The sequence below is a fragment of the Haliotis asinina genome, chromosome 6 (genome assembly GCF_037392515.1).
Source record: "Haliotis asinina isolate JCU_RB_2024 chromosome 6, JCU_Hal_asi_v2, whole genome shotgun sequence".
NCBI classification, from domain to species: Eukaryota; Metazoa; Mollusca; class Gastropoda; order Lepetellida; family Haliotidae; genus Haliotis; species Haliotis asinina.
The window spans coordinates 38315808-38332539 of NC_090285.1; the positions used below are offsets into that span (position 1 = coordinate 38315808).

The following is a 16732-nucleotide window of genomic DNA, read 5'->3' on the forward strand; positions in this document are numbered from 1 at the left end:
CCATGATGATTACAGTTAAGGTGAAATGTGGTTTACATGAGAATATTTCGCCCACGTGCATGCGTGTGGCTTCTTGCACTAGCTCTCAATGAATCTGGCGTATAGCGCTTGCTCATTGAGAGGATACCATACAGCATGATACAGCATGAAAACCTCACTCGGACACATTATACTCACTCCGAGCCGACCAGTACCCAATAATGCCGAGCGCCAGGCAGGGGCCAACAAGTACCATTGTTTAACGTCTTTTGTATGAAGCTGGCGGGGATCGAACCGCGACCATCCGCTGTGCGGGCTGTGCGGGCTATATGTATGCTGGGTAACTGAATTATTTAAATAATGAAACTTGCCAATGTTTTTTGTTTAGTGTAGTCATTCATCAACAATTACATAACATTCTTTTGGACGTTGAATGAAAGCAGTAGGGGTGATCAATGCTCGAAGGTGTTTACATGAATGTCACAACATTCACTACCGAAGACCGCATTTGTTAAACACTCTGGACATTTGTAATATTTGAAATTTTATCTTACTAAATTTATAATGCTCCAGCACCATCACAACGGCGGTCACGGGCATATTTGATATTGTTGATCAGATGTATTAAAGGAATATGCATAATTCATTCTGAGAGATTGTGGACTACATGTTTAACACAACTACACATCGATTTCTTCATGCAAAATAACGAAAAATGCGCACATATTCTTCCACTATCAGAAAGTCCATCCCAGGTAAATGTATTTGAAACAGTTCTTCTCCAAGAAGAGGCAACAGTGCAGCAAAATCTTTTTGCACCGCCCTGTGTTTAAATTACATAGATTTTACAGTATGTAGATACAGTAACAATTCATCGCAAACTATACCAAGTTGATCTAAAGCTGCATATAGCAACTAGTGGCGTAAATTTGGTAACCATTTCAATTTTAGTTGAAATGTACCTCTTAACCTCGATGTATGCATTGAAGTGTCGTTACATAAGCAATGTCGTTCATGTTTTCGTTTACTTACGAAGGTCCTGTGATGTTGTCACAGATGTTCATTGAACAACTGTTGTTAACAGCATCCTTGCTTTATAGATTCTAATCAATATCTTTAAAACAATATCTTTTTTCCAAATTTCATTTCTGGGATAATATAAAGTACCGTAGTAATGTAAACATAGTATTAATAATTCACGATAATATATATCAATGTACGTTTTAACGCACGGGTTGGGTAAATATATCTTTCTTTGCTGTTTTCCTTGGAATTATGTGCAAACATAGCAATTGATACCTACAGTAGCGAAAGTGAATTGGAGGCAGAGGTATGCAAACATTAAACTCAGATATATGCTTGAACACAGAAAGGTGAGGCTTTACCATTCATCTATGTAGCTGTCAGTGTCCTTACGATGAATAGTTCTGACGTCTCTCGAGTGTACAAGTGGCCTAATTTATCACGGAACACACAAGCTGGAGGTATATGCTTTTACTGGGAGTTCTCCGGTAAGATGAATGTCTGTGGGAAAGGAGAAGCATTGTATTGACGAAATGATGTACCTTTTATAATTGACCTGTGTATCAGAGCGAGACCATGGTATGGTATAGCCTGAACAAATGATGGATGTCGCTTGACAAACAAATCATTTCACTGGTAGTAGGTGAAATCAGTAGTAGCTGTAATGACGAACATAATGGTGTCTTAAAACATTTCGCAACGCCTAAGTGCACAATATGAGACACGATGATAAATAAGTTCACTACTAATGTCATATAAAAGGAGTGAGCGAGGGATGTCTCCAGATGTAGACAGGGAATATTGTGACGAGATGCTGGGAGATTCTGAATGGATTAAGAGATACTGTAAATCATAGATATGGGATGTGTGAGAGTATTGACTGTATGTCTTGTATACACGGGTACGTATATTGTGTAACACTGTTACATTTTCTAAGATCCGTGAATAAAAATTTATAACAATATACTTCGAAAAATCATTTTTCCGTGTCCGTGATAGTAATAATTATGATTTATTATCTGGAAAGCGAATATCATAGAATATCATAGAGCAATAATGTGAATTATAAATATTATACGAATGTTGTTTGTATACATCTGTATATAACAATAAATAATTACGTCTATTAATGTTAACGTGATATATGCAGAAGTGATATAGTTACTTCATATTGTGCATATTGTGTTCTGATACATTGAAAATGCAACGGTTAAACATGTAAATACGACATGATTGACACTTTTATTTAATATAATGTGCTCAAAGTTTGTATACATTTGTATGTATTTCTAGTGCACCAGGTGTTCACCGAGTGTCCACAAAGAGAAATTCCAGGTAAGACTAATATGCAAACATACAATTTTATAGGTGACAACCTCTTGCATGAAGCGACCTTTCGATGTAGATTTTCAGATCGCTATGAAACTAAGATTATTTCACTTTCACAAGATCAAAACGTCGCTCAAAGCAACATACAAGGCGTTGTCATCCAGAAAGTTCTATGTTTCATTTTTTGATTGACCAACTTCTACAATGCCCACCAAACTGTAAACCTAGTATGCGTTTACACTGGGAATTCTTGATGTTGTATGGAGGTAATATAAACGTTAGTACCATGAACCTCACACATGTCAGTTACATTGAACTTGGTACTAATGGCATAAATGCATCTAAAGAGAAACTAATGCACTTAAATACGATAACGTAATTGTGACATGGGCTTATGTTAAATGTCTCGTTTCTTTATGTGCTTATGTTGGGTTGAGCATCCTCATTTTGCCATCATGTAATAATGGTTAATGGATTACATTATCCATAAAGATTCAGTGTACAGTGGAAGCTGTCTAAACCGGCACTCATCGAGACTGAAAAAAATAATCCATGTTAGACAGACGGGACTGAGACGTTATGCTGGTTTTGGCACATTGCAGGATTGGACACATGCCGGTTTTGACAATTTCCACAGTAATTGATCTCTGTGGAAGGTGCACTTTAATTATAAACAGGCTTCCTCTACTTCCTCAAGGTAATGCAAACGTTAACATCAACCATCCGAACTGGGTGAGTGAGTTTAGTTTTAGTTTATACTCAGCAATATTCAAGCTATATGGCGGCCGTCTGTACATAATCGAGTCTGGAACAGACATTCCAGTGATCAACAGTATGAGCATCGATCTGCGCACTTGGGAACCGATGACATATGTCAACCATGTCAGCGAGCCTTACCACACGATTCCGTTAGCCGCCTCTTACGACAAGCATTGTCGTATGGCAAGCATTCGTTGCTGAAGGCCTATTCTAGCCCGGACGTTCACGAGTGACATCCATACTGACATGGTGGTCTAGGCAGCAAGTTATATAACGTTTTTTATCACGTCATCCCGGAAATCAATTTACTGATGTCTTATAATATGAACATATTTGTATGGCGCAATATCCAGCTCATCTGTTCATTCTCTCTTTAATTCAATCTCGACTCCCTGGGGATGATACAACTTCTAGGCAGCTAGTTAACGTAGCTTTCTCATACTTACGAGGTACCCATCCACGGCTGGGTGGACTGGGACACATTGTCATTATACTATGTCCAAGTTTACTGCACGTTGCTGCACCCGAGAGTATATTAGGTGTTTGCTCACGTGACCACCATCTAGTCATTTACCAATGGTGTCCTGAGTTTTTTTAAGAGCACGGGGTTGTATACTGTACATAAGAGGTTGTGACACCACCGAGAGGGTCTGCACTCAAAGCTGTTTACACCGATATGCTTGATCACGGTACCCCAAGCCCCCCATGCCGTTCGCATATTAAGAGAAGAATTATTATAATATTAAACCCATAGGCATATGAATTACTCATTCCGAAACCCGCTCACTCCTCAGTGGTGGACGTGTGCGGCACCGACCCTTTCACCAGCAACGTCTTCTACATCCACAGCGTCGGCATGTCTGACGGCTTTAGTCAGTGCACATGTACATTGTCTACCATGCAAGACAACAACAAGGTCACCATCTACCCTTGGGGCGACGTCACAACTTCTACTTGCCAGGCATACATCCTCGTCGTTGACGGCCTCCCCCGTGGCGCGTCGTACGCCTGGTGTAACAGACAGGGGAGTCTTGAAGCTGTCATGGACACGGAGACGCCGTTGTCTGTAGATGTCGCTAAGACATCGTCGACAACGGCAGTGACTGATCCGGGTCATTGCCTGCTTGTCAGTGGAACTAGTCGTAAGTGGTTTTATTTTAACAATATATACACCATCATCACAACAACAACAACAACAACAACAACAACAACAACAACAACAACATCAACAACAAGAAAGACTGTATAAATATTCACCATCATCCCATATTCAGAATGAAACAATTGACTGATTTCGAAGAGAGCGTGTGCTTATAAGTCGGCAAGCAACGAATTGAGGAAAATATAAATTGCAATTAGTATTCGCTTGTAAAGTACACTGGGAATTCTCATGTGTTCATCAGAATAAAAACATCTGATCGTTAGAGAAAGTAGTAAAGTTTATGTAATAAAAAGAAAAGAATGAGAAACGTGTAGTTTTGGGCAGTAATTCAGCATGAAATGAGCTTCGCATATTTTATTCATGTTGGGAATCGAACCTAGGTCTTCAGTGTGACAAGTGGACTGTTTCGCTATTAGCCCCCCCCCCCCCCAAAAAAAAAAAAACCAACAAAAAAACCCAAAAAAACCCCAAACAAACCAAAAAAACCAAAAAAAACCAAAAATACTAAAAACCCAAATACACACACACACAGAGAGAGAGAGAGAGAGAGAGAGAGAGTGAGAGAGAGAGAGAAATAAACAATTTAATAAGCAATTTAAAGCCTGACATGTAGACGACGTGAATGAATGAATGAATGAATGAATGAATGCATCATCACTGCACGTTCTCTATATGAGGTCAGTATGAGGCTGGACCAATGGGCTTTGCATGTAACGCCGATAACATTGGTACCACACTGCGACAAACTAGAGGCTGATATCATGACCATTTCACTGATCGGGTACAGGTACATGAAATCACCCTAGCCTCAACATTTAACTGGGCAGCGCGCATTAGGGTGTATCTGTCTTAATACAACTCGCTCCTACCTCTTATGGGATCGGGTATAAAGTTAAGGACGTTCCAAGCATCCTAGGTATAGAAATACTTCCGTATGTCACATCAAGTGGAACTCGAAGTCTAATTGAAAAGTAGAAAATGGCATATTGCTCGTTGTTGTACGAACAATATGACAGCGCTTGTCGTTCTACCTGATTCAACTTCTTCCCAAAGGTGTACGAATAATGCAATTAGGCCCGTGAGTCAGCTGATAAAATCAACTCCCGTGAAGCCCCGACTGAAGCACAGTCCGAGGTGAAGGCCCCGTGGCGACATTCCTTTGCACATTGTCCACTGTTTACCTCTGAAAGGCTTTACCAGGCGTACCCACACCCATAAGGCCAAAGCAAGCTTTACTTAAGGATGTCTCCCCTGCATCTGGGGTTACATCAATAGAGGTAAAGATATCACAGGTTGGCTCATGGCTTATGAACACGAAGGACTAAACCATAGAGGGAGTATCAGCTGTAAAAACGCGGTATATAATACTTGAACAGCTCGTTTCAAGCATGTTTATATTCAAAACATTGTTATGGAAATTCGTGACATTTCAGCGCGGATCATGTAATACATATTCAGTTATACCCGGTTTCTTCACGGGTTGCACTGTGCGTATTATAATAGTATATTCATACGACTGTTTGTGTGTTTATGTGCAAGGCTGTTCCGTCTGTCATGGCGTTGGTGTTTCAGTGTTGACGGTGGCGTGTCGGAATGACGGAACTGGGAAGATAGTGACACGTCCAACGACTACACCGACAACTGCCGCGACAGCACCGCCGAGGTCTGTGACACAGAAAGGCTACATTACAACGGGTAGGAACTGTAACGATAGTGTCATGAGCGCACAGGGTGGTATCTACGACATTTGTGAATGTTAAGCTGACATGTGTAAGGAGCCCATTAACATAACAGTAGCATACTGTGTCATTGACACACTCGCACTATGCAACAGTGTCCGAGGTCTGACGTTACTTAAGAAGATTGATATACACTTTAGTAGAATAGTATCTGTTTAACAAATCAACCAGTCGACTTGCTATATATATACAATCTGTCTTCTCTGTCAATATGATAATAACAGAAAATTGATAGGGGAAGGTAGTTGTGTTTTCAGCGTGGACGTGCTCATGAAGAAAAAACTACAAACTATTGTTACTTCAACGTTACAGTGACCGTCAAAGATACAGATATATCTACTGTATGGGACAAACGGAATGCAAAAACAGCATTAGTCTTGGAAAGGGTAATCACTAATGCATAACGCCTTTCCCTCTGTTCGTAGTCACAGGTCCTGACGTCCGACCTGGAGCTCCGGCGACTGCGAAAAACACAGCGACATCTCCTCTCACTACCACACCGTCACCGACAGCAAATCATCTCCTCGTAGTAACGTCTTCACCATCGCCAGGACCTCGACTAGCACCACAACAGACATCCTCAAAGATGGATACTGAAGGTCAGTTATAAACTAATATTCACGTGTAGGAGCTTGACATACCAAGATGAACTCAAGTCATTTAACAGGAATGAAGAATGGGTGTTGGATTTGCAAGAATTTGATCCATCATAAGAAATGCACTCGAACAGTTTTGTAATATAGAGATAGCCATTGTGTGAGTTCGAACTCAATGGTAAACATGGTATTGTCCTTCTGCAGGTATTTGTTATAAAATGTTACTCTAAATGCAAAATAAGAAGCATATTCATGACAAATTTAACCTTTTATAAATACGCTCAGAGCATTTATAAAGACCCAACTTTAGTGTGGACACTATGATTATGATATTCTTCAGAGAGCATCATCATCGGGGTTTCTGTTGGCGTGCTGCTGCTGATCATCATCATCATCATTGCTGTCATCGTCTGCAGGTAGGAGACGGAATTCATACATTATGTTCCCGTGAACATCTGGGTTAGATAAGTATTCAGCAGCCCATGTTTGTGGTAAAAGGCGACTAAACGGATGTGTCGGTCAGGCTCGCTGACTCGGTTGACACATGTCATGGTATCCTAGTTGTATAGGTCAATGTCATTACTCTTGACCACTGGATTTTCCGATCCAGATTCACGTGCTTATTGTAAACTGGAATGCTGGTTAGTGCGGCGTTAGTCGACAAACAAACTTAAACAAAGCACACAATCTGCCTCTGTAGTCAGTTTCTGTAGGACCTTGAAGGTCCGGGTAGAATAGGCCTTAAGCAATCCATGCTTGCCAGAAAAGGCGACTATACTTGCCTTAAGAGGCGGCTAACGGGATCGGTTGGTGATGCTCGCTGACTTGGCTGACACATGTCATCGGTTCCCAATTGCGCAGACCAATGCTAATGATCAATGCACAGATCACTGTGTTGTCTGGTCCAGACACGATTATTTACAGACTACTGCCATATAGCTGTAATATTGCTGAGTGCGGCGTAAAACTAAACTCACTCACTCACTCACTCACTCAGTTTATGTGGGTGCTTCAGCCTCTTTGTCCCAGCTCTCCCACGGGAAGAAATTACTTTGCGTCAAATGAAAAGTGTCATTCTGAAAACGACATCATCTTAGAGAATCCATAATAATTATCAAGGCAGAATAGAGATCTGAATGAACACGCTGTGAAATTGACGTTTTCCTTTTGAAAACTACGAGTGTGACTATTAATGCTGCTGGCGCAAAAGGTTCAGGATGCATTAAATCAGCATGAAGCACATATCATAAGCGCACTGGTGACACAAAAAGAACCAAAGTGACAGTCAAGACAAACACACTTAACATATACGAAAACAAGGCCGTCATGCTTTTCTAAAGCAAAATATTGGTGCATGGGGTGAAATTGTGAGGGGTTCCTGGCTGGCATATCATTACTGAAACGTCTAAAATTATTGTTTTTGTTTTAGGAAAACGGTGTACCTTCTCAGAAATTTGTGAAGGACTTTCCTGTTTAGAGTTATGCAACCTAACGTTGCCACCACCTGTTGGTCGTTATTGCGATCCAGTATTCGATCAGCCCCCGTTAGCTCACCAAGGACTGTGATACGTTTGACATTCCAAAAGATGAGGGATGATGGGTATTTCCACTTACCTAACACCTTTCATTAGAATCACCCAGGTTTGATAATCCCCTTTCATCCCTCATTTTGTTATCTGTGAATCAGAATCAGAGGAACATACCTAGCTGATACATTTTGCTCTTTGGTACAGGATATGCTGCCGAAATGAAAGACGAATTGAAAAGAATACACCACTTGAGATACCCGTCCTACATCCCATGACCGAAGTTGTCCCAAACTCCAACCTAAACTACACCCCAGACCATTCCATCGATCTGTACCCTGGGAAGGTGAGAAGGGTCAACTCAAGTCCCCCGGGAGTGCGGCCGAACATATTGGTAGCTAACGGCAGCCTTATTCACGAACACGCCATAATGGAGGACGGTCACCTATTCAAGGAGACATCTAGGGAGTACCGTCAGCATCAGTTGAATGTGTTCAGAGAAGGGAAGATGAATGCGGAAAGAGTCAACAGTGGTGCTACCATTGAGGCCAAACGGAGGTACATCACCAGGGTCGCCATAACAGGCAGCGGGTACAACTCGCAGCCAAACTCGAGAGTGAACAGCTTTAAAAGGCGACCGGGTCATTATCTTACGACAGAAGAGGCAATCCAAAGGAGGGAGGGTTGGTATAGAACTGAACCCAGAACTATGCTTGCTGATTCACGGAGTCGGAGTCACAGTGGTTACCTGGGGTCACTGTGACGTAAAACATTGTATTTTATGTGCTTGTTTAGACCAACTTTATACTGCTTATCTCGTTCCATACATAGGTTAACAGTAGACTTATGTATGTCCCTCTTCTGTTATAATTTCAAATACAGGGGTATTTGAGTAGACAAGATTTAGTGGTCAAAGTGTTCGCTCGTCGACGCCACGGTCCGTGTTCGATTCATCTTTGGGTACAATATGTGAAGCATATCTCTGGTATCCCAACAGTAATATCAATGGAATATTGCTAAATGCGGCGTGATGCCATGGTCACTCACCAATATATGTGTGTGAAAATAACTGTCGTAACTCTGCCAAGATTCAGTCTGTTTCCTTTCGAGTATTTGAGTCAGCAAATCAGTGAATTTCACAGCAGTATGACGATGTCTGAGACTAAATGTACAGTGAAAGGAAATATATAGCTATTACTGTCAAGGACAAGAATTATTTTGCGAGCCCTACTTCTTATATATGTGTCTTCGTATATAAGAGAAACCCTTTTTCTGGAATCATCACCAGTATGGAAAGTAATATACCTTCCAACCACACACGCAAGCTGACCAAAGACATAAACAATGTGTACGGCCCGACGCTATAACGTGAGGTTGAAGGACAGATTGTACGTGCGCTTCTAATGGTTACAACTGTAAATATATGCGCCTAAGTTACCCATGCATGCAGTCGTACCTGTTGACAAATGCAACTGTTTGATGACCTCGCTGGGGTTGACTAGTGGTTAACGTGTTCACTCGTGACGTAGAATGGGTACAACGCGCTGGTGTTCCCCGCCGTGATACTCCCGAAATATTGGCGACCTCAGTGCACCAGGACCCAATTTCACAAACGACCAGAACGCTTTGATTATTATAAGCCTATGTTAACATAGCGGAGATGCAATATCGCAGAGATGAAAATACTTTGTCCGAGTGGGCCAAGATGTGTTCATGTAATGGTGTCAAATGTCCATTAATTACTATACACGTACCAGCATTTACCATAATAGAATTTGATACAATAGTGTGCAATTGTATTTAAAATTGTTGTTGATATTAGCATGTGGTACAAGGTGGAAAGAGTTCGTGATAGTCGCAATATATTTATAACACTGAACAATGTCATATATGAATTCTTGTTGCCATGTAGATAGACCTATCATAGGAGTCAACCATAGACACACACCAGTATAGACACTTACGAGTTCAACATTACAGAGTGCAAAGTGGAATCAAAGTCATCCGTTGGTTGAGTTGCACAGATGTACGTTACAATGTAACAAACCCCAGTCTGCATGTAACAGTTTAGAAGATAAATCAAATATTAACATTGAGTACTGTTAAACAATCGCCTTAAGAAGCGCAGTCGAATATCAAGAGAATTTGTAACCTCTTCAGAAAAAGAAACTTGACATGCTGTTTTGGAGTTTATTTACTGATTGTATATAACTTATTCAAACATGACATCAGTGTTCAGTTACAGTAAAATCATCACTTTGCAGACTTCCAAAACCTGAACATCCAGAAAGGGTTTTGTAAAACCATAGAAGGCTATTAAAGCTACTTGGTCTGAGAACAATTCCGGTATCTGGTGTGACCACCATGAGCACTGGTAACACCTTAGCACTAGTGACACACAGAAGAAGGGAGATGCTAAATGCTGTCTTGAGGAATGTTTTGATACAGTTGTTGAGGTTCTGCTTGCAGTTCTTGTAGTGTCTGAGGTAGTAGATTACGTTGGCGCAATCGTCGAGTATCCCACACATTTTCAATGGGAGCAAATTGGGTGACCGAGAAGGCCAAAGTCACAACCGAACTTTGCTTTGCTGGAGGAAGTCGTGCCAAACACGTATAACGTGAGGTCGAGCATTGTCATTCTCCAAAGATCAAACGTTGACGTTGATGAAAGGAACGACGTGACGCTGAACTGGTCTTCTAGTCTAGCTTCCCCTAGCCAGTTGCTCATTGTGTGGTCGGAGATTTTGTGCAGTCCAGGGATTTCGCTGTGTTTAAACGAAGATGTCTCGACCGAGTGTAGCGAACCTGGTGGGCGACCTAACTTAGTTTTGTCATTACCACTCCCAGTGTTCTTGTATTGGGCCCATAGGTTTGAGATGGTCTGCCTGGATACACCAAGGTGCCCCAACACCTCACGCACAGCCCACAGTCACGGGCATGTGGTCGTTGGAAATACAATTTCACGATGCACGTACATTTCATGGAGAGTGCGTTTTAGCGTTTCACTACAAACATTATTTTAACGATACGTTTTTGTCCTGCGTTTCAATTTCTAAACTTTTTGTTTTCGGCAACAATTTCCCCACATGTTGGGATTCAGCATGGATTGGTTTGTGTAAAGTATTTTCCTAAAATTCAATTCTCTGTCAATTGTTTTTAAAGAGGATATTATCTTAACAGTCACACCGCAGATATCAGGACAAATTTTTTATGGTGTCATTACCACGTTTATTTATCTATAATCTGTATTCTATTTAATCCTAACAATGGGCACGATATAGATCTTTACTTATCATGCATGCATATGCATATTGACCAATGTTAACTGATGCTTCATCAGGTGATGTTTGAATGTTGCAATATTGACAGTGTTAACTCAATACAGACGTGAACGTGATCATCCTGTCAGTTCATAATCGTCATGCCATACTTACGAGAATATAGCCACAATGCGTTTGGTATATTTAACTATGTATAAGAGACAATGCTAATGCGATCTTAAATGCGATGTTTAATGTGTAAATATACTTGAAAGACTAAATGTTAATTTATACAATGATATCATCACGAATTCGAAGTGTTATGCATATCTTCGGAGTGAAGCGGTGTTGTTATAACAATATATGACATGTATATATTTATATATATATATTTGTACTGATACACAGATACAAGAATATTACCATGTATATTAAAGGTTATTATGGATGCAGCTGTCTAAATGTATTTTGTACAATTTACAATTTTACAATATTACAACAAGCATATGGAAACATGTAACGTTACTCTTAGAGAATGTCCTCATCAATATTAGAATCATAATAGTGGTAATATCCGTAAAACGCATACAGGTAGATCTCAGGAAAAATAGTGTGTATCCTACCTCATAATTGAAATATTAAAAGGACAATAAGTTGTGTGTGGTTTTAGATGATATTTATTTTATTAAAGTTGTTTAATTAAAATCGTGAAAATGCAATTAAAACACATGGTCTGCAGATGTTGACTGGGGACAAAGCTGAGTCTTGATTTTATTAATTATATTCATTGCATGTACTATTATATAACATGTTATATACATGTATAACCATTATATATACAAGCAATATCGACACTGTTTGCCTGCCATTTGTCAGTCTACTGTCGACATGCAGTGTACTGATATTATGTATGTGATATTTTAGTTTGTTTGGTGCATGTTAATACAGTTGCTATGAATTAAATATAGTTTTTCCGACACACCTTATGTTCCATCTTCAGCAGCCCACGCTTGTCGTAAAAGGCGACTATGCTTGTCGCGGAAAGTGCCGCATAGTAAGTCAGCCATATTTCACAAACAGTATTAGTTCCTGAGATCAGTCGGGACTACTTCATTGCATATGTATTTAAATGCCCAAACAATACACATGTACAAAACTGGTAAAATATATACACAGGGAATTTAATGAATCCTGGATAATTCATAATATTCTGATCATGAAGGCACAGAAACAAGAGTTTGCTTAAATTTAATGCTTGTGCGTATACATTCACATTGAGTCTGCCTTCAACACAAAACTGTTTGGATTATAAAAACAAGTATACTAAGCGAAAATGCTATGCAATAAAAGTCCTGCTTGGATATGATATGGCACATGTGACTAAGGCGGAAACGAAACGATATACATGGTATGAAGCGATTGCACAAATGCACGAAGACCCGTGGGGCTCGAACACTTTGTTACGCCGCTGTCAAGACGCTCTGAAAATGTATTCGGTTTACCAATGACCGTAGGTATAAAACATCGATCAGGCGAAAATTAGGTCCCTCGGAAACAACCCCTGCTGCTTGTATTTTCCTCGTTTTAACTGACGGAATTATTTTAAACATATTGAACATTTACAGTTTTAAACACAAGGGATACTTATTTAAGTTCGTTTTGTGTATATCGAATACTATTAATTGCTGTTGATTTTATGAATAACATGTTTGTTTCCATGTTTATCTGTTCTTCTCCTAATGCAATATTATTGTTTAATATACTGCTAATTCATGGACTGACATCCTAATATTTGGTTTGGCTTTCAAGGCGATGAATACTACTTCGTCAATAGTGTGATCTAGAAATATGTGTTCACTGTTTCACACTGAAACATGCTGTAGCGCATGTCATGCCAAACGTGACTAGTGGTGTCTGCAATGTATAGTGATCCCTGATACATGAACTAAAGTCAAACTATGATCAGAATGGGTGAGATACCCCCTCGTGTTTACGCAAACAAACATAAATGTGTAACAGTCACAAATGGGCTCAATTACGGCGTACCCTCGCTAATGGTTTCGCTTAGAGTTCCTGCTCTGTTAATCTTCTGTGTATTGGTCATTAGTCAGTGGGTGAAATATGACATACACACGTCATTTTCCAACATTATAAATTAGAAACGGTGGTGAAATGTTCCAGCTGGGACGAGTGACACAAACACTCGCAGATGGAATAATGTAGGTGGTAAACTGGTTAATGATTTCCGCCAGAGCACTGTATTTATCTTGTACGTGGCGTGATCATGACTGGATGTCATATGTCAAACTAACCTTATTTTGTGACATTTGTGAATATAGCAACCATATGACGGTTGGCGATGGGCGAGCTGGCTAAAGCGCCAGGCTAGTGATCCAACGAGGTTGAGGTGTTTGGGTCGAGCTCACCTGTCACCAGGTGTAAAAACCTGTTTGCAGACTCTTTCCGTGTTGTCACAACCCCCAGTGTGCTGTACACATCTCTGTGCACTTAGAACAACCCACGAATCCGTTGTTATATGACCAGACTGGGGCCACATGAATACGTACATACACCTAGCTGCGGGTACAGAAACGTACAATACTTGTACTTGTACAACTTGTACAACGTCCAATGATTATATGCCCCAGTCCATTCAGCTGTTAATTGGGTACCTCGTTAGGATGGGAAAGCCGCAATAAGAGTTGTATATTGTATATTGATAACGATCTGACGTTAGGAAAGACATCCAATGATCGAGAGAAACAAATACTGGTGCACTGGTGGCATGGATATGTGTGCTATATGAATATCATATACTACTACTACTACTACTACTACTACTACTACTACTACTACTACTACTACTACTACTACTACTACTACTACTACTGACTGTAAATAATGAAGTCCGTATTCGACGAACCAAAGATTGAGATATATGAATAACGACCTCAGGATAGAATAGGTGGCATGACCAGCTAATCCACTTCATTGCATCTTGTCCCTGGTGACATAGCATATTATATGTAATAGAATTCTGAAAAGAATCATTTCATGTTTCAGCTTTACCTTTTGGTTGAATATTTCCTTTGCTGTTTAACGCTATCATTAACGATGATGTGATGTTCGTATGCAAGCAGTCAAGTCCGGACCAGTCATCCAGTGATTGACATCATGAGCATCGACCTACATGGTTAGGATACGATAACATTATCAACCAAGGCCCATCTCATTACCGGCCCACATACAACAAAGCACAGGTTGTAGGTCATCAGTTTGAAAACTGATCGTCGCGTTTGTTGTTTATTGGCGATTGAAACACTCCCATTAAGTTAATCTGTAAAGTAGTGGGTTCATCCGCACTTCGCATTATATTTTCATAGGGCCTTTAAAGGGCATACATTATTGCACTTACATTGTGTTCAAAATAGTAATATACATCATAACACCATTTCATGCTAACATTGGAACAGGAAACATTTTAGCTGACCCGTGAATATCCGGGCTAGAATTGGACTTCATTAACCTATATTGGTCGTAAGAGGCGACTAACGGCTGGTCAGGCTCGTTGACATGGTTGACACGTCATTTGTTCAAACTGCGCAGATCGATGCTCCTGCTATTGACCTTTGCATTGTCTCGCCCAGACTTGAATATTTACAGTCCACCGCCATATGGCTGGAATGTTGCCGAGTACGGCGTAAAACTAAACTCACTCACCCCTCCCAACCTTAAAAACGATGCTCATGGTGGATTGCCTGTTCCAGCCTCGATTATTCACAAACAGCCTCCAACCAACCAATTTAAAAAATAAAAACAACAAAATTTGCAACGGATTAATCTAGATCTTAGCACTGATTTAGGTAACCATTATTTAAACTTCGCAGTGCCATCAACAATGCAACAGATGTACGCTTGTGCAACACATTCAGGTGTCTGTACTGCCACATAGTCACATGATGCTGACAGTGATTTAAAGCATGACGGTCTCTGCTGACACGTTCGTTGATCATTGTGCATTAAAGAGAAACAACGCAATACATCTTGCTTTGCAAGCGTATACAAACATTACCGACAACAGTTGACTTAATCCTGACCCTCGAAGAGCTGTGAAACAAAACTGATTTTTTCCCGAAAACGGTTTCTGCTTCTGAGTAAAGTTACAAAAGATAAACAATAAGGCATGAGCGTATCATTGGTCTTTTAACTGGTTAAACGCGTGTTCCGAGTTACTGCAGCCATTCCATTTGAATATATTACTATTTTGTGTATCATACGTGTATGTCACATATATAACTTGTACATAATGATGTACACTCTAACTCTTTCTCTAATTCTGCAGAAGGTGACCGAAGTTCAGTTCAAGGAACCTTTTGGGTTGACAATGGAATAAGTATAATGCAGGACACACTTACACTGATAGTCTGATAAGCTTGTCCAGATTTGGTTATTTACAGACCGACGTCACATAGCTGGAAAATTGCTGAGTGCGACTTAAAAGAACAAAGAAAGGCAAAAAGATAGACAGAAAGAAAAATAGAAATAAACAAACAGTTATGATCAAAACTACACGGGCTATGTGTTCACGAAGACATAGGGGCATCCTGTCTACCGGTGACACCAGTGACAACCTCGGCCATGGGCAGGTATATTTGAAAGGATATTAAAACATCATGGTAACAAAAACAGTACAATAACTGGCATAGTTGTGTAGTTGTGGCAAACCTCAAACTGATTCACACATTACCTATACAGCGGTACAAAGTACACCTGGCGTACATTTGTCTAATCGTACAAAATACATAACTTTCAACATGTTTAGATTTACAAGGCACTTCCCAGAAGATGTACTTAACAAAAAGACAAGAATGATAACAAAGGCTTCTGGCTAACTTGTACAAATTTATGAGTGTCCTTCTTCCTCATTGCTTCTGTGTCCGGAGCGATTTTACAGAACACGTGCAAGTAAGAATGCACAATTCCATTAAGAAACAAAGCAAAGTTTCGGTGACTGAGCCTATAAGAAGGCTCACTTTGTGCGTCAGTCATTAGGTGCCTGACTTAGTAAGTGTGGGTTCGAATCCCAGATCTGACTCTGAAAGTAAATGCAAAAACATGTATTTCTTAAACTTCAAGCCTATGTATCACGTCAGTACCGTTTATATTGTGGCGAAAGTGGCGAAATATATTTGGAATTAAACTTTCTCAGCAAAGTTTCGGTGACTGAGCGGATAAGAAGTTTTACTTTGTGCGTCAGTCATTAGGTGCCTGACTCAGTAGGTGTGGATTCGAATTCCGGATCTGACTCAACCCAATGGAACTACTACAATCTGTACTTTACTGGGAAAGTGTTTCAACT

At 40.2% G+C, this 16732-nt stretch overlaps 1 protein-coding gene across 1 annotated transcript; it reads left to right on the plus strand.

The window, feature by feature from the left end:
• Positions 1–694: 694 nt before the first annotated feature.
• On the plus strand, positions 695–11826 carry LOC137287854 (uncharacterized). The gene is made up of 7 exons (XM_067820237.1): positions 695–734; positions 2296–2337; positions 3885–4232; positions 5825–5947; positions 6417–6590; positions 6928–7003; positions 8321–11826. Exons 1-7 carry the CDS (start codon positions 695–697, stop codon positions 8874–8876), a joined length of 1359 nt encoding a protein of 452 aa, XP_067676338.1. The 3' UTR covers positions 8877–11826.
• The last annotated feature ends 4906 nt before the right edge of the window (positions 11827–16732 follow it).